Consider the following 22,006-nt stretch of genomic DNA (forward strand, 5'->3'; position numbering starts at 1 on the left):
AAAAGAACCAAAACGACCGAAAAGGTGAAAATGCCTCTAAATCTACCGCTTCAGACTTCTCCCATTAGAGTGTTCAAAATACATTGATGTTGCAGTGTAACTAAAATCCATTTATTGGAACCAATTCAGCATCTTATCTATATTTACACTCCTGCTTTATCGACATCGAATTCATGTATACTTATTCTAGGCCTATGGTCCACTGCACGAATTTGTGCTGGCCTGCTTACTCTCACACGAAATTTGACGTTTGAGCGGTGTCGACACCGCTCAAACGTCAAATATCCCGTGAGAGTAAGCAGGCCAGCACAAATTCATGCAGTGGACCATTCTACTTCATTTCCCTCTCACTCACTAGCTTAAGTTCATTTGTGCGGTACTCAAAAAATGTGCGGTGCGGTGTTCATTTGCCAAGGGGCAAGTCAAATGTTATGCTGCAGCCTACTGCCGGGCGCTTACGCGTATGGCTAACGGTAGAGGCTAATTTGCAGCGGCCAGTGATCCAAAATGTACTATCAAAAACTGTAGTTTGCATGATAATCGTGGGTGTATGGTCTCGACTATCATGCAACAAAAACATTCACGTATGACCAGATGAAATATTCATGGGTGACTGTGACATTTTTTTAATCACGGCAAAAAATGTAGTGGATTTTCAAATTGAGTGAACTAATGAAATACCAGTGGTTCCGAAAACTGCGAGCGGGACATGCGTATAACTTAGGAACCGGAAGTGTGAAGAAGCGGAGACAAAGATTTTCGGATTGTGCGTTCCGAGGGTCATAACCACCAATGGAGCAGGGGAACAAAAGTCAGTGGCTCCCAACTGAATAGTTACGGCCCACGTCTAACAAATCAAAAAGTCTCATGCCATACTGCCAGCGGCCACGCTAGCTAGATTGGCTATGGCTAGGGGCAAGATCTCACCATGCGCATGGGAAAAAGAAAGCATGCATGCTACTTACGGTTTGGACGCTGTCTATCTACGTGGGGGCATTCGCGGCTACGGTGCAATTCTGCGCGCGTGCAAAACGCGCTCTCCCGTTGACTCCTGGTGGGAATCTCCTCCTTCTCTTCGCTGGTGTGGCCGTTCTCAAACGGCGCCTCCCATGGGGATCTGTGGTCTTCTCGACGGGGTACGGCCGTCGCACCGACGATCGTCACCGCCGGTGGTGTAGTGGACTCGGTCGTGCTTGCCACGCTGGTCGTCGCCGGATCGAATCCGAACGAAAAAACTTTTTGGACGCTTGTTTCCACTCGGGACACTTTCGTTGATGGAAATGGCCGGCTCAAAGCCGGACCCGTTGCTACTGCCCTGCCTAGGGCGCGGGAATAACGTGTGCTGCCCTCTCCGGCCACGTGTACCGCCGGGTACACGTCTTCGTAGCAGGAAGGCGGGACGAAAACGGTCGTTCTAAAAACGGGGGGTGGTGTGCCGGGCTTCCGCAACTTGCCACAAATCTAACAAAAAGACACCAAAGCCGGGTATTGAACACCGCACGTGACACTACTATGCACATATGCCTTACCGCTTTATCCGCAAGTCTACGCTCGCACCAGAAAACCGCCAAAATTGCACTATGCACTATCTTGCCTATGCTAAACTAACTATTTAGAGGGAAATTAAAGGATGATCTAATTAGTAAAATTGAAGCACTTTCACACTTTACTAAGTTCACCTTCTTGAACACACCACGGCGCGAATTACTGCTCGGACCGTTCTCGACTCTTCCGCGGACCTGAACGAAGTGATCGAGTAAAGTCTCAAGGTCCTCAGATAAAGCGCGAGTTCTAAAAATATTCGTCCCAGGATACGTGAAATTAACGAAGTTAATTTCGCGAAGAACTAAAATTCGCCTTCACGCACACCAAAATCCTGACTTGTCGGGAGAAAGCATCCCCTTTCCCCAAAGTTGATCCGAGCTTCCAATTCATTGCCCACCCGAAGATATTCAAAGGCAGGTCGGGTCAACGATACTTGAAAAGAACTTGGACAGGTCGATGCCCGTAGATCATCACATGGTCGCTTGGCTAAAGGTTTTTAATTTGGCGCCAGAGATCTCTCAGGAACTCATTTAGTTTGTGGTCTGCGGTGTGTGGCAAGGGAGCTCAGGGAGTTCTACGCTACTCAGTTACTCAAATTCAAATACTGATTTCAAGAGGTAATTCAATGGCAATGGACTACCCGCTTTGTGCGCAGCCACAGTTGATCAGCAGGAGTAAATCAATTTAATTGTGTATGGCGAAATGCATCTAAACTTGAATTACTTGAAATACAAAGCTTTTACCGAAAAAATATTTGGTAGGCTTAATAGTGGTCACCATTGTGCACAACCACTACCAAATATTTTTTCGAATAATGTGTCCCACTTTGAAGAATTTGCCTTTAGATGGTATTCGCCATACAATATTTTTGCGATTTACTTTTAGCGATTTTTCGCGCATAGAAGCTAGCGCCACATTGGTCGATGCGGAGAGTAGGAAAACAGCCGATATAGTTAATTCATTAGCGAAAATGACAGGTTACAAGCATTTTCAAAAGAGTAAGAAAAAGTTGTGTTCATCATTATTTTTTCTTAAGTTCCGCTTACACTTCTGAAATATGTTTCAAATCTATCTGCTATCAGATGGCCAAAGGGTAGTCTAAGAATCGCATACAAGTTTTATTTCTTTGTAGAATACAAGTTGATTCATTTTCTTCTATACAAGAATTCAGTCGTAATCAGACCATTCCAGCTCGTTCCTCGCATATATTGCTTTTCCGTTGGGTGCCATGCGAGGATGAAGATGACGATGTATTCCGACGACCATTCGTTTCAATCACTTCCTGATTGGGATTGTAGAGTCCCAAAAATGCACCGCACTTGGAACAGTGCAGATGGTGTTTGGTGGGTGCGGTAAACAAGCACGGCAGAAAGCAAAACGGCCAGCAGGTCATGATCCACGTGGCACCGTAGATGGATTGCGAGTAACGGTCGGCAGTCATGCGAATTGTGGGATATTGACACTCGCCGCATTGTGGACAGGTGATTCGACATCGTGCCGGACGCCAGGTGGCCACTGAAAGATGAGTTCAGGGGTTATAGCCGTCGAGGCATTCTCGAGAAACAATGTTTTTTTTTATCTACTTCATTTATGTGATGCTCAATCGTAATAAGGCTTCGTAGAGCCGTAGCTATTTTTCCTGTTGATACAAATACATATACAAATATCTTCTGATTTTATAGTTAGTTTTATAGTCTTTTGATAGTTAGTATGTGACGGGGTCGGGATACACAGCAGCTCGAGACAAAGATAGACTAAAGCAGAAAAAAAAACTGGAGAACAAAACCTGCACATTACCACTAGTTTTATAGAACATTTTCCGTCCTCTAGGCCGTCGCACAGTAAAATCCCGCTTATCAGGTAAGTTCTCATTAGCTCGCTTCCCAGAGCTCGTCGGCCGTTTCACCGGCTTGGACCCGCTAGCTCTCGGTTCAAGTTTAACCGATATTTGTGACATTTTAGATGATGCGCTCGATCGACGATGCGAGTGCTCTTCCGGAGGAGTATCACGTATCTGTTCCTTTACGGCGCGTACTATCGTGAATTGCTGCTCCGGGTGGTTCTCAAGCAGATGTTCCACCAAGATGGCTGTTTGGGAATGGCTGTAGGGAAGCTTTTGTTTGCACAGTGCACATTTGGCTACAAAACTCATAATTTGGATCGGTTTGGAGGAAACATTGAAATTTTGAAGTATAAAATAACGCAACAAATTCACATCAGGCCAACTAGATTAGCATGTTTTCACAGACAATCATAAATACACTCGATTCTTTTTTTGCACGGGTCTGGTTTTTGCTATAACTCAGTCAATTTTCAACCGATTCTCATGAAATTTTGTACACGGATAGTACTAATCGTGCCAACATGTGGACAAAATTTCATAAGAATCGGTTGAAAATTGACTGAGTTTTAGCAAAAACCAGACCCGTGCAAAAAAAGAATAGGGTGTAATCAACCGTACGCGACATAGGGTAAAAGCCCCCTTCTTCGGCCTAGTACCTATATTCATCTCATTTTGTCTCAAAGACTAGAGATGTGCGCCGTCGAGATTTATTATTTCACGTCGCCGGACGTTTTGATTTTCCAGCACGCCGCCAGCTTAAAACTCATCACGCCGCCGAACTTAGAATTTCCTCAATAATCTTCAGAAAATAATCGATTTAAGTTTAAACGCTCCCAAAATGAATGCATGTCATTCATTGCCGAATAAAAAAAATATTTCGTTAAACGATCCTGTTGAGATTTTAGTTACTTTTTTAGTCATTTATATGTCATCATAAAAAAATCCTAGAAAATATCATATTCTTCACACAAGGTGTATGAAGCATGCAACGGCAGCATGCATGCTTTTCCCCGCGTGACGTCATAACGACGTTCATTTATAATTCAGATCCTATTGCGGATTTTATCCCGTAATAGACTCACACCTGAAAAATTTTATGCCACCAAAATATTGTCACACCGCTTTTCCCATAGATTGAGTTTTGCCGCCGCTAACAAAAACAGCGTTGAACGCACTCTCTTGGTTGGCGCAATGAATACATGGTTCATCCAGTTGCTAGATGCCATGCAAAGTGACGTGTGAGTATTTATTTTTCCTCTTCGAAGATTTGATCGAAAGTCTATCAACGAATGAAAAATGCAATAATAATTCAATTCATGCCATAACTTAAGAATTATATATGGTATTTATTATGGAACGTTTAATTTTCTGTCACACTATATACGAGTGCGCAATTACAAGTTACTACACTAAAACCTCAATTTATGCACATGGCTGGGGATGCATAAATTAAAAATGTGCAAAAATTAAAAAAGGCATAAAATGAGGGAAATTTGTGCATAAATTAAGTTTGGGCTTTAATGAGGGAATCTAGTTCGTGAGAACAGGTCTTGCTCCTGGGCATTTGAGGTGGGGTTAAGGGGGTTTCCATATAGTTCCCAGAAAACCAAGAAAAGAAGGTTCCAAGGGGCTTCAGGGGCGTTTCAGGGGGTTGTTCCAGGGGATTTGTGAGCCTTTCAAGGGTGTTCTGTCAGGTTTTGATGGCGTTTAAATGGGATTACGGGAAATTCAGGGGCATTTCAATAGAATTTAGGGGGTTTCAGGGACATTTCAAGGTTCTTTAATGGCAATTCAGAGGCTCTCAGGAGCCTTTAAAAGGCGTTACAAGAGGTTTTGAAGGGTGTTTTACGGCATTTCAGAGTAGTTTCAGATAACTTCAGGGGGTTTCAGGAGCATTTTAAGAGCGTTCTGTAGTGAATACGAGGCGAATAGTAATGAGTAAAATCGAATCACCTTTACGTAGTTTTACGTTGAGTGTGTATTGATGACAGATACTGAAATAAACTCAAGGGAAGAAAAAGAAGCAAACGGATCGATAAAAATTTCCCTTCAGTTACATGACGAGTGTTAAGAAGAACGGTCGACGTAAAATTAGAATTTTGTTTTTGTTATTAATAATAGTAGATTTCGAATACGACATGGCGCGATCGGTAGTGAAATGTGATAGAGTGAGGTTTCCCAATGGCTCTGCTGGGGGAGAGAGTTTCTCCAGCAGAAATACCAAATATGGAAGTGCGAGAACTTCCGCCGGATGGGAGAGTGAGGTTTCCCACCGGATCTGCTGGGGGAGAGAGTTTCTCCAGCATAAATAACAAATATGGAAGTGCGAGAACTTCCGCCGGATGGGAGAGTGAGGTTTCCCACCGGATCTGCTGGGGGAGAGAGTTTCTCCAGCATAAATAACAAATATGGAAGTGCGAGAACTTCCGCCGGATGGGAGAGTGAGGTTTCCCACCGGATCTGCTGGGGGAGAGAGTTTCTCCAGCAGAAATACCAAATATGGAAGTGCGAGAACTTCCGCCGGATGGGAGAGTGAGATTTCCCACCGGATCTGCTGGGGGAGAGAGTTTCTCCAGCAGAAATAACAAATATGGAAGTGCGAGAACTTCCGCCGGATGGGAGAGTGAGATTTCCCACCGGATCTGCTGGGGGAGAGAGTTTCTCCAGCAGAAATACCAAATATATAAGTGCGAGAACTTCCGCCGGATGGGAGAGTGAGGTTTCCCACCGGATCTGCTGGGGGAGAGAGTTTCTCCAGTAGAAATACTAAATATGGAAGTGCGAGAACTTCCGCCGGATGGGAGAGTGAGATTTCCCACCGGATCTGCTGGGGGAGAGAGTTTCTCCAGCAGAAATACTAAATATGGAAGTGCGAGAACTTCCGCCGGATGGGAGAGTGAGATTTCCCACCGGATCTGCTGGGGGAGAGAGTTTCTCCAGCAGAAATAACAAATATGGAAGTGCGAGAACTTCCGCCGGATGGGAGAGTGAGATTTCCCACCGGATCTGCTGGGGGAGAGAGTTTCTCCAGCAGAAATACCAAATATGGAAGTGCGAGAACTTCCGCCGGATGGGAGAGTGAGGTTTCCCACCGGATCTGCTGGGGGAGAGAGTTTCTCCAGCAGAAATACTAAATATGGAAGTGCGAGAACTTCCGCCGGATGGGAGAGTGAGATTTCCCACCGGATCTGCTGGGGGAGAGAGTTTCTCCAGCAGAAATACCAAATATGGAAGTGCGAGAACTTCCGCCGGATGGGAGAGTGAGATTTCCCACCGGATCTGCTGGGGGAGAGAGTTTCTCCAGCAGAAATAACAAATATGGAAGTGCGAGAACTTCCGCCGGATGGGAGAGTGAGATTTCCCACCGGATCTGCTGGGGGAGAGAGTTTCTCCAGCAGAAATAACAAATATGGAAGTGCGAGAACTTCCGCCGGATGGGAGAGTGAGATTTCCCACCGGATCTGCTGGGGGAGAGAGTTTCTCCAGCAGAAATACCAAATATATAAGTGCGAGAACTTCCGCCGGATGGGAGAGTGAGGTTTCCCACCGGATCTGCTGGGGGAGAGAGTTTCTCCAGCAGAAATACTAAATATGGAAGTGCGAGAACTTCCGCCGGATGGGAGAGTGAGATTTCCCACCGGATCTGCTGGGGGAGAGAGTTTCTCCAGCAGAAATACTAAATATGGAAGTGCGAGAACTTCCGCCGGATGGGAGAGTGAGATTTCCCACCGGATCTGCTGGGGGAGAGAGTTTCTCCAGCAGAAATAACAAATATGGAAGTGCGAGAACTTCCGCCGGATGGGAGAGTGAGATTTCCCACCGGATCTGCTGGGGGAGAGAGTTTCTCCAGCAGAAATACCAAATATGGAAGTGCGAGAACTTCCGCCGGATGGGAGAGTGAGATTTCCCACCGGATCTGCTGGGGGAGAGAGTTTCTCCAGCAGAAATAACAAATATGGAAGTGCGAGAACTTCCGCCGGATGGGAGAGTGAGATTTCCCACCGGATCTGCTGGGGAAGAGAGTTTCTCCAGCAGAAATAACAAATATGGAAGTGCGAGAACTTCCGCCGGATGGGAGAGTGAGATTTCCCACCGGATCTGCTGGGGGAGAGAGTTTCTCCAGCAGAAATAACAAATATGGAAGTGCGAGAACTTCCGCCGGATGGGAGAGTGAGATTTCCCACCGGATCTGCTGGGGGAGAGAGTTTCTCCAGCAGAAATAACAAATATGGAAGTGCGAGAACTTCCGCCGGATGGGAGAGTGAGATTTCCCACCGGATCTGCTGGGGGAGAGAGTTTCTCCAGCAGAAATACCAAATATATAAGTGCGAGAACTTCCGCCGGATGGGAGAGTGAGGTTTCCCACCGGATCTGCTGGGGGAGAGAGTTTCTCCAGCAGAAATACCAAATATGGAAGTGCGAGAACTTCCGCCGGATGGGAGAGTGAGATTTCCCACCGGATCTGCTGGGGGAGAGAGTTTCTCCAGCAGAAATACTAAATATGGAAGTGCGAGAACTTCCGCCGGATGGGAGAGTGAGATTTCCCACCGGATCTGCTGGGGGAGAGAGTTTCTCCAGCAGAAATAACAAATATGGAAGTGCGAGAACTTCCGCCGGATGGGAGAGTGAGATTTCCCACCGGATCTGCTGGGGGAGAGAGTTTCTCCAGCAGAAATACCAAATATGGAAGCACAAACTTAATGAGTTTGTGATGGAAGTGCGAGAACTTCCGCCGGATGGGAGAGTGAGGTTTACCACCGGACCCCACCGGATCCCACCGGATTGATGATGATGATGATGATGATGATGATGATGATGATGATGATGATGATGATGATGATGATGATGATGATGATGATGATGATGATGATGATGATGATGATGATGATGATGATGATGATGATGATGATGATGATGATGATGATGATGATGATGATGATGATGATGATGATGATGATGATGATGATGATGATGATGATGATGATGATGATGATGATGATGATGATGATGATGATGATGATGATGATGATGATGATGATGATGATGATGATGATGATGATGATGATGATGATGATGATGATGATGATGATGATGATGATGATGATGATGATGATGATGATGATGATGATGATGATGATGATGATGATGATGATGATGATGATGATGATGATGATGATGATGATGATGATGATGATGATGATGATGATGATGATGATGATGATGATGATGATGATGATGATGATGATGATGATGATGATGATGATGATGATGATGATGATGATGATGATGATGATGATGATGATGATGATGATGATGATGATGATGATGATGATGATGATGATGATGATGATGATGATGATGATGATGATGATGATGATGATGATGATGATGATGATGATGATGATGATGATGATGATGATGATGATGATGATGATGATGATGATGATGATGATGATGATGATGATGATGATGATGATGATGATGATGATGATGATGATGATGATGATGATGATGATGATGATGATGATGATGATGATGATGATGATGATGATGATGATGATGATGATGATGATGATGATGATGATGATGATGATGATGATGATGATGATGATGATGATGATGATGATGATGATGATGATGATGATGATGATGATGATGATGATGATGATGATGATGATGATGATGATGATGATGATGATGATGATGATGATGATGATGATGATGATGATGATGATGATGATGATGATGATGATGATGATGATGATGATGATGATGATGATGATGATGATGATGATGATGATGATGATGATGATGATGATGATGATGATGATGATGATGATGATGATGATGATGATGATGATGATGATGATGATGATGATGATGATGATGATGATGATGATGATGATGATGATGATGATGATGATGATGATGATGATGATGATGATGATGATGATGATGATGATGATGATGATGATGATGATGATGATGATGATGATGATGATGATGATGATGATGATGATGATGATGATGATGATGATGATGATGATGATGATGATGATGATGATGATGATGATGATGATGATGATGATGATGATGATGATGATGATGATGATGATGATGATGATGATGATGATGATGATGATGATGATGATGATGATGATGATGATGATGATGATGATGATGATGATGATGATGATGATGATGATGATGATGATGATGATGATGATGATGATGATGATGATGATGATGATGATGATGATGATGATGATGATGATGATGATGATGATGATGATGATGATGATGATGATGATGATGATGATGATGATGATGATGATGATGATGATGATGATGATGATGATGATGATGATGATGATGATGATGATGATGATGATGATGATGATGATGATGATGATGATGATGATGATGATGATGATGATGATGATGATGATGATGATGATGATGATGATGATGATGATGATGATGATGATGATGATGATGATGATGATGATGATGATGATGATGATGATGATGATGATGATGATGATGATGATGATGATGATGATGATGATGATGATGATGATGATGATGATGATGATGATGATGATGATGATGATGATGATGATGATGATGATGATGATGATGATGATGATGATGATGATGATGATGATGATGATGATGATGATGATGATGATGATGATGATGATGATGATGATGATGATGATGATGATGATGATGATGATGATGATGATGATGATGATGATGATGATGATGATGATGATGATGATGATGATGATGATGATGATGATGATGATGATGATGATGATGATGATGATGATGATGATGATGATGATGATGATGATGATGATGATGATGATGATGATGATGATGATGATGATGATGATGATGATGATGATGATGATGATGATGATGATGATGATGATGATGATGATGATGATGATGATGATGATGATGATGATGATGATGATGATGATGATGATGATGATGATGATGATGATGATGATGATGATGATGATGATGATGATGATGATGATGATGATGATGATGATGATGATGATGATGATGATGATGATGATGATGATGATGATGATGATGATGATGATGATGATGATGATGATGATGATGATGATGATGATGATGATGATGATGATGATGATGATGATGATGATGATGATGATGATGATGATGATGATGATGATGATGATGATGATGATGATGATGATGATGATGATGATGATGATGATGATGATGATGATGATGATGATGATGATGATGATGATGATGATGATGATGATGATGATGATGATGATGATGATGATGATGATGATGATGATGATGATGATGATGATGATGATGATGATGATGATGATGATGATGATGATGATGATGATGATGATGATGATGATGATGATGATGATGATGATGATGATGATGATGATGATGATGATGATGATGATGATGATGATGATGATGATGATGATGATGATGATGATGATGATGATGATGATGATGATGATGATGATGATGATGATGATGATGATGATGATGATGATGATGATGATGATGATGATGATGATGATGATGATGATGATGATGATGATGATGATGATGATGATGATGATGATGATGATGATGATGATGATGATGATGATGATGATGATGATGATGATGATGATGATGATGATGATGATGATGATGATGATGATTTCTGTTTTTTTTTTTCATTCTATCGTCACAAGAGTAGAGAAGAAGGCGAATGTAGTGAATACGAGGCGAATAGTAATGAGTAAAATCGAATCACCTTTACGTAGTTTTACGTTGAGTGTGTATTGATGACAGATACTGAAATAAACTCAAGGGAAGAAAAAGAAGCAAACGGATCGATAAAAATTTCCCTTCAGTTACATGACGAGTGTTAAGAAGAACGGTCGACGTAAAATTAGAATTTTGTTTTTGTTATTAATAATAGTAGATTTCGAATACGACACGTTCCTAGAGATTTTAGGGGCGTATGATACCATTTCAGGGGCGTTTCGAGGTATTTCAGGTCAGGGTCGTAACAGGGGGTTTCAGGAACATCTTTATATAAAATAGCATTTCAGGGGCGCTTCAAAGGATTTTGGGATGAGGTTCCTGAAAATTCTCTGCAACTTCCAGTAACGCCTCAAAGATCCTCTTAAAACCCTCTCGGATCCCCTGTAACGCACCTGAGACGCTCCAAAACCCCTGAAAACTCCTCCGTAACGCCTCTGAATCCCGCCGGAAATGCTCTGAAACTTCCTGAAATGCCTCCAAAATCCCCCTTAAACCCCCTCGGACCCCATGTAACGCACCTGAGACGCTCCGAAATCCCCGAAAACTCCTCCGTAACGCTTCCGTAACGCCTCTGAATCCCGCCGGAAATGCTCTGAAACTTCCTGATATGCCTCCAAAATCCCCTTAAACCCCCTCGGACCCCATGTAACGCACCTGCGATGCTCCGAAACCTCCGAAAACTCCCCCGTACCGCTTCCGTATCGCCTCTGAATCCCAAACTCCAAGCTCAAAAATCCCCTCGGACCCAATGTAACGCATCTGAACCCCAAAAAAACGCCTGCCTAACGCCTCCGAATCCCTCTAAGACCCACTTGCACTCCATTTACCGGAAACCCCCGAAAACGTACCTGTAACGCCTCCAAACCTCGCCGGAAATCCTCTAAAACTCTCTGCAATGCTTTCGAAAACCCCCTCAGACCCCCGAAAACCCCCCCTGAGATCTCCGGGTACCCCGTGGAAACCCCTTGGGACCCCCTGAAACGCCCCTGTGACTTTCATTTGCTCATCCCTATAAACACCCCCTGGCCACCGTTGCAATAGTTACCGTCATTATTAAATATTCTTATGCACAATATTGGTTTTGAGCAGCTTTCCCTCAATTTATGCAGGGCTTAGGTGCATGAATTAAAAGTGCATAAGAATAACATGCATAAATTGAGGTTTTAGTGTATTAACATTCTCATATGAAAAGTATAATTTGTTAAAATTTTTCGCTATATGAGATGTAAAAGAGTGAAATATTGAAACCACATTTTTAACGCCGCCGCCGCCGACGACCAAAAATGATGTTTTAGCCGCGGCGCACATCTCTGCCGAAGCACCAAAGCAAGCATCACAGCGGTGCCAGACATCAAGAAACAAGTAGTTAATTGAATGAGATTTGGTCACTACAAATACGATGTTTTTTCAATCAGAATATGGTCGTTTCTTGGTTTAACATCTTGGTAATCGAACTTCTACGCAAATCGATCAATAATTTCATTTTCCAACGCCATTTCTTTCAAAATATTTGGTTTGGTTTTCATTTAAATATGCTGCTACCGCTCAAGCTTAACGAACTATCATCCAGTTCGGCAGCACTGATTTGCCAATCAGCTGTGAATGTATGCGGGTGCAAAACAGGGGACTGTTATGGTCTTCTTGTTTTCTTACCCAGCATTAAAACTATGCTGCTGTGTTAAACAGAGGCGTCGGGTCCGCATGTGCAACATGTGCACCACACATGTAGCTGAAATTTAAATTTCGTAAAAAATATATTTCGCACCCACATGAATCAAACAGAAGAGTTTGGAACAATTTGTTACAGCTTCCCCTGATCTTTGCCATCCTCAACATTGCGCGCACACCATATGTTACGGGCGAAAAACCTAGCACAAGAGTAACGCGGGAATTTCGGTCTTGCACGCCCCGAAAGAGGAAGTTCTTATTGAAACAGCGATCACAGTTCCTGAGCAACGGTTGTGGCTGTGCGTGTTGCCTATAGGTAGGCAAAGACGCACTCGTCTGCTGCGCACTGTATGCTTTGTTTGCCGCTGCCAAGCAGCAACACGGAAACCTCGGCTGGAAACGCTTTGGTGCGTATCGTATTTGCGTAGCGGTTTCACAGTATTAGTTGCCGGTTGAGAGAAATTTCAAACACAAACGAATCCAACGCGTGTCACTGCTTTGGTGCACTTGATGCATTTTCGCATGGCATTTACAGACAGAGAATGGCGTATCGCTCACTGTTTTGTATTTAGGCGCTGTCCATAAACTACGTAGACTCAATTTTGGCAATCTCAGAACCCCCCCTCCCCCCTCGTAGACTTTCGTCCATACAAAATTTTCGAAATTTGTATGGACCGTAGACTTTGGCCAGACCCCCCCGTCCCCCCCTCAGAGTCTACGTAGTTTATGGACAGGCCCTTACTGCTCTCTCGCGCTAAAATGTTTCGCTCTGCCAGTATCAGGTGGTGAGCTGGAGCTAGTTCGTGGCCAGTTAGGTATTTTGTCAATGAAGAATAATTCAGGCGTTCGATTTGAATAGGTCGTATTTTTGCTGTGATTCCTATGTAGATTCGACCTATTCAAATCGAACGCCAGAATTCTTCAATTATTGTGAATGACTGCTTACAGCAAACTCTAGATATGGATAGAAATACGCTTATTTCATAACTAAATATTGTAAAATAAAGTATGTCTTTTAAAAGAAAAGTGGGCAGTTTTGTGATCAATCTTAATGACAATTTGGATAAAAAAACACGTTACATTCTCGTTTATGTTTTGATATGGAGATTTTTCTTTGAAAAAGAACAGCCAAATTTTGAACGGTTGGTGGTAAAATATACTACTATAAAATATAGTTTTTTTTATCGATATACACAAAAAGAACCCAAAATGTAAACTGGACAAACAAATATGGTTATTATTCTCAACACAAACAATCTTGAGGGCAAGGATGGCTAGGATGATCATGAATCTTGTACTTTTAAATGAAGGGGGGCGGGGGGATGTGGTATTTTATTCGAGATGCACAAAAGCTGGTTATACGTGATTTAAGAAAAAAAAATCTGCAAGTGCACATGTGGCTAAAGGTTACACGCGACGCCTCTGGTGTTAAAAGATAGGTTGTCAGCTTGAGCCGTACGCTTGAGCCGCAGTTATGTTGGCTACGAACAGCCCTGTCGTCCTCCTTAGTCACGGTTAGTCGACGACTAAGGAGCTTTATTTTAAAGTCAAAAAAGATTTTTTTTCAAAATAACCATGTAAAATGGTTAATGTGATTATTACCACCACCCACGTGGTGCACATTTTCAAAAAAAAAAAAATCACTTCACTTCACGACCACCCCCTCAGGAAGCAAAATTTAATAAAACGTTATTTTTGACCATTTTGGTTGTTCAGTGTTAACGCCCTGACCGTACCAGATTGAGTATAAATGGGATTTGACAAAAGTCGGTACCCACGACCACCCCCTCAGGAAGCAAAATTTGATAAAACGTTATTTTTGACCATTTTGGTTGTTCAGTGTTAACGCCCTGACCGTACCAGATTGAGTGTAAATGGGATTTGACAAAAGTCGGTACCCACAACCACCCCCTCAGGAGGCAAAATTTAATAAAACGTTATTTGAGAGCATTTTGGGCAATTCAAATTGACAAAAAAATCGTAGCCTACGAAAACATTGCATTGGTGGGATAGGGATGTCACTTCCTTGGTGCAAAACGTGGAGAGCGAGCTTAGACGATTCGTCGCGCCGCACATTGTTGTGACTTCTCCTTTGCGAGAAAGAAAAACAATCACAATGAACTGTCACATGCTAGGGAAAGGAAGTGCGTTGGTGTGTGCGTGCAGAATGCTCTACGCTGAGAAAACGTGAACGTGTGCTGTACATACGGTTGGGATGAATATATAGACCAACCGATGAGATGAAATTTTATGGTGTGCTGAAGATAGGTGCGAGTGGCTCGCGATTTGTGATCGCAATTAAATCAAATATTGAAGATAACTCCCACTCTAGTGCATCGTAGGATCAACAGTGGAAGTGAGCACGTATGTTAAGGGTTTGTATCACTAAATTGGAAGCATGTACATTGCGCTTTGAATGATTTTTCATGTTGCACGTCCTTAATGAGACTAAGATAGGTACAAATACCCTACTTGATTTGCGGCTGCCGCCCCACAACTTCTATTACGCCCGATGTTCGCCAGATCAGGTCTACCCATCTGTTCCGCTGCGCCACCAGCCTTCTTGTTCATACCGGATTTGTGACGAACATCAATTTTGCAGGGTTGTTGATCGGCATTCTTGCAGCATGCTCTGCCCACCGTATCCTTCCGACTTTGGCTACCTTCTGGAAGCTGGGTTCGCCGTAAAGTGCAGCGAGCTCGTGGTTTACCTTCACCGAAGCCTTTGCCGCTACACATCATTCTCTTTTCCGGACCGATGCACAGTGCAGCGCCCCATAGACAAAAGTGAAAAAATCAACTTCAAAATTTTGTTCAACCTAGTATGCCATGCTGTTCATACATGCTTGAAGTATGTTGCTCAACCATTATAAGCTTGAAGATCGTGTTTATTATACCAAAAAAACCTAGATTACCAAACTGTGTTTTCATTGTCCATAGAAAAATAATATTTTATAAAACAGAGTCATCTTTGACCTAGCTCAATATAATTAAAATTTTAAGTTTTTAATAAAAATCAAAATGGAAGGTCAACAACACATCAGTAGAATCTATTTTTTCGTTTAGCACGGCAACATGTTTTGATATTTGGGAAAACAAAATGTTATAATGTAAGTACTGTATGGCGTAGAGGAAAAACGACCTCAAAATTCAAATTTATGAAACAAAAAATGACCTCAAAAGACCTCTTTGAATTTTTCACCATGTTTTCTTCATAGTGTCCGCTGAATACTGAATTCGACTCTAGCTGCTTTTATTTGCTAATTTGTTAGTAATCGAGCTTTTTCCGAGTGATATATTTAATTAGACTGGGTCAACAAAGTCGATTTTTTGGAACAAAGCTTTCTCGATTCCTTTTAGCGTCCAAAACAACTGTGCAAAATTTGGGATCGATTGGTTGCTTCCCCGTATTCCGCATTGCGAATGAAATTTGTATGGAATTTCGTATGGGAAAATGTGCTTTTTTGCATTTTTCTCATAAATTGAAATTTTTTGTCTAAAACGGTCTAACTAATAACGTTGAAGTATAGCCTAGGGTATGATGAAAAACTTTGCCGAAGACCGCAAAGTGATCCGACGCTTGTGAAAAAAGTTATAACGTACAGATTGCCCGGTGGTGCTTAACATTTAACATGTAAAGGAATAACATCAATAATAAAATCTCAATTTTTGGCCTAAGTTACCAGGCAAATAACTTTATTCACAAACATCGGATCACTTTGCGGTCTTCGGCAAAGTTTTTTGACATATCCTAGGCTACATTTTAACGTCATTAGTTACATGGTATTAGGCAAAAGAATTCAACTTATGAGTGAAATGATAAAAAGTACGTTTTCCCATACTAACTTCCATACAAATTTCAATCGCAATGCGGAATACGGGGACGCAACCAATCGCTCCCAAATTTTGCACAGTTGTTTTGGACGCTAATATGGATTGAAAAAGTTTTGTTCCGGGTTGATACGATCAAGTTTAAAGTTTCTCCATACAACGTTGACCCACTAAAGTCAAAATCGAAGATATTTTTAATCAAGTGTTCTTTTCTGATCCATTCAAACGATAAATGTTTCAGTTTATATTGTTCCCTCGTTTCCTTATGAAACTGCTGATTTCTACGAAGAACTTGAGGGTAAACTTCAACGATTTCTCCAGTTTTAAAGTATGAAACTGGACAAGAAATGGCCAAATGCACGACCATCAAGAAACAAAATGTTCGATGAGAATAAAGTTTGGTAAATATGTCATTCTTGCAATTACCTTTTTATTATAATCTATATGTTTATACAGTTGCCAAAACTGCATTCTAGGAAAAAAAAAACAGTAAGATTTACATAAATTGGCGTGCAAGACACTTAGGCGATTATGACATATGCATAGGACATTTATGCAAATTGTAGCTTTTATCAAGTTTGTCAACTTCACCGAAGACACTAATGAGAAAAAATGTATGGTACGTTAGTTATGATTTTTGTCCTGCAGTTTCATACATTCGCAGCACTGTGCGATGTGTCATGACAGTAATGTTCTTTCATTGTTTGCAAGGCGAGCAGCGATGTTAAACATTTCTGTTACCTTTTCTCTTTCTGGCAGCAAACTGGCAAAACATTTCTGTCTAGTGGAGACGTGAAGTTAGCACGCGTCGCTTGAAAACTCACAGTGTTTGCTGGGCCTCTTCGAACATGTTCCATGTCTCGTGCTCGTACAGGACCACTCGACTTAGTGGCATTTCGGACATGGTACGTATGGTGCAGGGGTGAATCCATTTTGATAGCAGTTTCAGTAGGTACAACTTCCAATGATGCGCTTTCGTATATTACGACTCACATTGTTGTCATGTCGTTTGAAAGGATTCGAAGAATTTTGGAAATGTTTCATAATCCTGAATCCTTCCGAGATGGTTCCAGAACTCTTCTGTGATGGTTCCTGAATCCTTCTGGGTATGTTGAAGAATTCTTCTACAATGATTCCTACACGAATAATTCTTAGACACGAATGCCATTTAAGTCGTAAAGTGTCTTAAATATATAATAATAATATGTAATAACGAATGATTCTGGGAATCTCCCAAAAGGATTCTGGAACAATGCCAGAAGCATAACGAAGAACGAGAATATCCTAGAACGATTCTGGAAATATCCTTGAATAATTTTGAAAACATTTCAGAAGGAATCCAGAAGGATCTGAAACCATCCCTGAATCGAAACTATACCGGAGTAGAAACGAATAACTGCAGCATACCAAAATCAGGTTTAATACTTGTTCTGGCAGCACGTACAACGACAGCCGTCACCGTGATGTACAGAATACATACGAAACGATCTGACAGACTGTAGAACAATGACCATTTGTATTCAGATACGATTGGTCGTAGCGTGTGTTGCTATAATGTGAATGCCTGAATTTAATAATTTTGCACAGTTTTTTCGCTTATATATTGAATTTTTGCGTTATAAACAGACATTGTTTACCTTGCCGTGAATCGTTTATGCAGTGGTCGTGGAGTTATATTGTTAACTTATCAAATTGAATTGGTAATGCTGCTACAAAACTTGATTGGTTTCGCTAATAGTAAATTTGTTAATCTATAGATCAGATCTGCTATCCGGCAAAGGAACTAGTATATTATTATCCTTATCGTGCGCGTAACTATTAGGTATGCAATGACTTAAAATCCCAGTTAAGGGGCTGTCCATAAACCACGTGGTCATTTTTTTGGGACTTTTCAACCACCAACCCCCCCCCCCGCGTGGTGGTCAGTAGACCATACAATTTTTTATATTTGTCCATACAAAATGGTCATTGGCCGAAACCCCCCCTCATGACCACGTGGTTTATGGACAGCCCCTAATATTATAGAAATGAATTATAACGATAGATTACAGTTCTGCCGACCCAACGTATGAGCATCGTTTGGCCAGAGTTCTGAGCCGGAGAAAACTAAATGTATGCAACCTGAATCCCTAAACCTAAACCTAAATAAAACGACTTTTTTTCTAGCTTTGAGCTGCGCTAACTAAACGCTGCTGAGAGTTTCTTTCTCCACCACCAAACAATACTAAAGCAAGGTATTGATTAGTAATCGAGGTAAAAATAGCTTATTTTGGTATTGTGTCACCGACTAAAAATACCTCACTGAGTTATTGGTTTGGTATTAAGAACTGCTTGAGGTATTATTTAATAATTGAAAAATTCCCATTTGTATGGAAAAATCGTCGATTATTATTGAGGTATTGCAGGACCTGTAGGCGAATTCCGGGGCACAAATTCTTCGAAGAAATTTTCTTCTGGAAATTTTCCTCCATTGCTTACCAGCAAGAAAAATTAAATAATTAAGGGACAAAATTCTATTAAAATCTTTCTAAAAATCCCATAAAAGATCTCCTGGTTTGTTATTACTAACCATAGCTGCAGTGGTCACTTGCTGATTTTTTCATACATCTTACATTCAATCTTCATCGCTTCCTGCAGATATTATATTGAATCTGTTTCAATATTTTGCTCAATCAAATTAACTAACGAAAATCATCCTAAACTGATGAAATCGGATTCTTTGAGGACATAGTGTGTTTCTGATTGTAGTCGATTCTCAGTCAGAGGCCACTCTGGATTTGACCTGGACCGCTTCAGCCAAAAATAAAAATTGACTAGTATAGCTCTCATGTAAAATCAGTTATAAAAAATTGAATTCAGAATTGTATTTTTAACAATTGAAACAAAACAGGTGTCCTAGAGGTGACACTGGGCGTTGGAGAGTTAATTGATTTTTTTAAGCAAACATACGAAATTCTATTCAGACAATAAATTTCAGGTCGAATTTTCATAGATTTTTTTAATATTTTTTTTTTATTAATGTTTATTTAACTTAATGCTAATTCTACACTAATTTTCATAGATTTTGCCTTGATGTTATTCTTATTATAGTCCGCCAACATAAACGTCAATCTATATCGACACCAACATTTCAAAAGGGTGTAACTGCTTTTGCTACCAACGCCTTCTTACAAAGCTATGGATCGTATCTCATCCCTCCCGAACCATTCACTAACACAAATAGAAAGATAAAATCTTTTGTTTAATGGATGTGAATTGCGTGGGATGAATAAAATACGATCCACAGCTCTGTGTGAAATCACTGCAAGAGCAGTTAAGCCCTGTTGAAATGTTTTTTTTTACTTATTCGTTTATTTGGAAGGCTCGGGCGCCACATGGGCATAACTGAGCCGAAATCATTTGTTTGTACATTGATCTTACATTTTACAATTTATTACTGCCTTGATATTTACTATGTTAGCTTGGGAAGCCGAAGTATTTACTTGTTTCGAGGTAAAGGATTGAAGAAAAAAAAATATTGAGAAGGAGAGATTTATGGGTTTAAAACTAAATTGTTTGCTAACTTATACTAAAACATTGTCCAGATCTGAAACGGAACGAAAAAGAAAGCACTTTATCGGTAGTCAACGACAAGAAGAGGACAAACGGAAGGGGGTCGACGACAGACAGGGGCGAACAACAAAACCAAATGGCAACGAAAACAAGGAACGTACTACATCAAACTCTGACATCAACACGTTTCAAAAATTGATAAATGAGATTCATGTATTCCAAGTCAATGTCTGCCAAAACTTCTCTAGCGAGTTTCTGTTGTTTTCCTCGGACCCGGAGAATTTCATGCAGCTTAGATCTGATCTCACGATACCCATCGCATCCCCACACGACATGTTCAACACACACACAGAGATTGCTTTCTCAGAACCAAATACGGAAGGTATGTGCGTTGTTGAAATGTTGGTGCCGATATCATAGCGGCATAGTGCGAACACCTCTCTTTATATCAGATATCATCTCGCTATTTTACGTGATACAGAGCACAGTGATAACGAATCCTGTACAAAAAAGCAATGAAGATGGCAACACTGTCTGAAACATAAAGAAGGAAAGAGAAAATCGTACTAGTCGATCTTGATAAGAAAGTATTTTTGTTCACAGTTGTAATGTATTTGAACTTTTTGTAAGTTTGTAAATATCTTACTACGAAAAACAGTCATTTTCCATGAAAAAAAAATCAAAAATATGACAACACTGCCCTTAGAAACTAGATCCATTTTACGATACTGAAAAATCTTTAGAACATTCAACCTTATCTGATAAAGATGTAAAGGATTTTCTGGTTTTCACATGTTTGAAGGAATTGTTTCTACTAAATATCGTATATGTCATCGGCAACATTTTTCTGCATCACACTTTCTAAAACTTTTAATTTTTTCGGCTAATAAAGTAAATAGACTGTACGATTGTATGATCGCCCAGAGTCATTAGGAGAATAAACTTTACTTAATAGCAAAGTTTAAGAATAAAACATGCTTCGTGCAGCAAGTACATAGTGATGTACGGAAGACAGAACACAGTTAATATCACCGATGAAAAAAAACACGGAATCAGACAAATAGTTAATCAGCAACAGCAGCATTAACTTGCTATTTTATTGAAACTTTTGTGCGAAGTTCTCATCACGTTCAGTGTGAATTATGTTACATGGTGTTGCTCATGAACATACTACATACTTGCCACTTAATCAGCCGGAAAGTTCCGCTTTGAACCTTATCTGAACTTCGTAGAACTTGGAAGTGGGTGATCGAACTTTTGGATACGTTGGTCATATTTCGGAGATAAGGGATTTTCGGTGCTATACAAGAAAGATACCATGTTATTCATCAACTCAAATTTATTCACTCCCACCAGTTGGTTTCTTACTTTTCACATCGTTAATTTGTTTGTTTGGCTTCCCATCCGTTACCAATGTTACGAAACGTTACGATGTTTTTTTCTTTTTGGTTTTTATATTAAAATTGATCTCTTTTGTTATTCAACCTATTCAACCTATCTTACTTTTACAAAGTTGGGTTACCCCAACTTGTGCCTGGATGCTCTGCAATACAATACGCATACATGTTTTTTGTTACTTGCATCTGCCAAGAACCTCGTTAAGTTAAGTTTTCGTTTTGGTTTGTTTTGATCTAATTGTGTATAATATATCTTCTTCTCTCCCTAGCGTTACAACGAAGTTATGCCCGTTTTATTTTCTTATAGTCCTATTAGTTATATCAGTGGTAGTTTTGC

At 40.8% G+C, this 22,006-nt stretch overlaps 1 protein-coding gene and 1 long non-coding RNA gene across 2 annotated transcripts; both read right to left on the reverse strand.

The window, feature by feature from the left end:
• Window positions 1-915: 915 nt before the first annotated feature.
• Window positions 916-1,737, reverse strand: LOC134289077 (uncharacterized). The gene is made up of 3 exons (XR_009998256.1): window positions 1,680-1,737; window positions 1,530-1,608; window positions 916-1,461 (listed from the first exon to the last, which is right to left on the reverse strand). It is a non-coding gene; the product is annotated as an uncharacterized LOC134289077 (long non-coding RNA).
• A 984-nt stretch (window positions 1,738-2,721) lies between these two features.
• On the reverse strand, window positions 2,722-3,761 carry LOC115258519 (uncharacterized). Its single transcript, XM_029858643.2, has 2 exons — window positions 3,343-3,761; window positions 2,722-3,060 (listed from the first exon to the last, which is right to left on the reverse strand). The coding sequence occupies exons 1-2, from the start codon at window positions 3,695-3,697 to the stop codon at window positions 2,723-2,725; spliced, it is 693 nt and encodes a 230-aa protein (XP_029714503.2). The 5' UTR covers window positions 3,698-3,761; the 3' UTR covers window position 2,722.
• Window positions 3,762-22,006: the final 18,245 nt, after the last annotated feature.

The sequence above is a fragment of the Aedes albopictus genome, chromosome 2 (assembly GCF_035046485.1).
Source record: "Aedes albopictus strain Foshan chromosome 2, AalbF5, whole genome shotgun sequence".
Classification (NCBI taxonomy): Eukaryota; Metazoa; Arthropoda; class Insecta; order Diptera; family Culicidae; genus Aedes; species Aedes albopictus.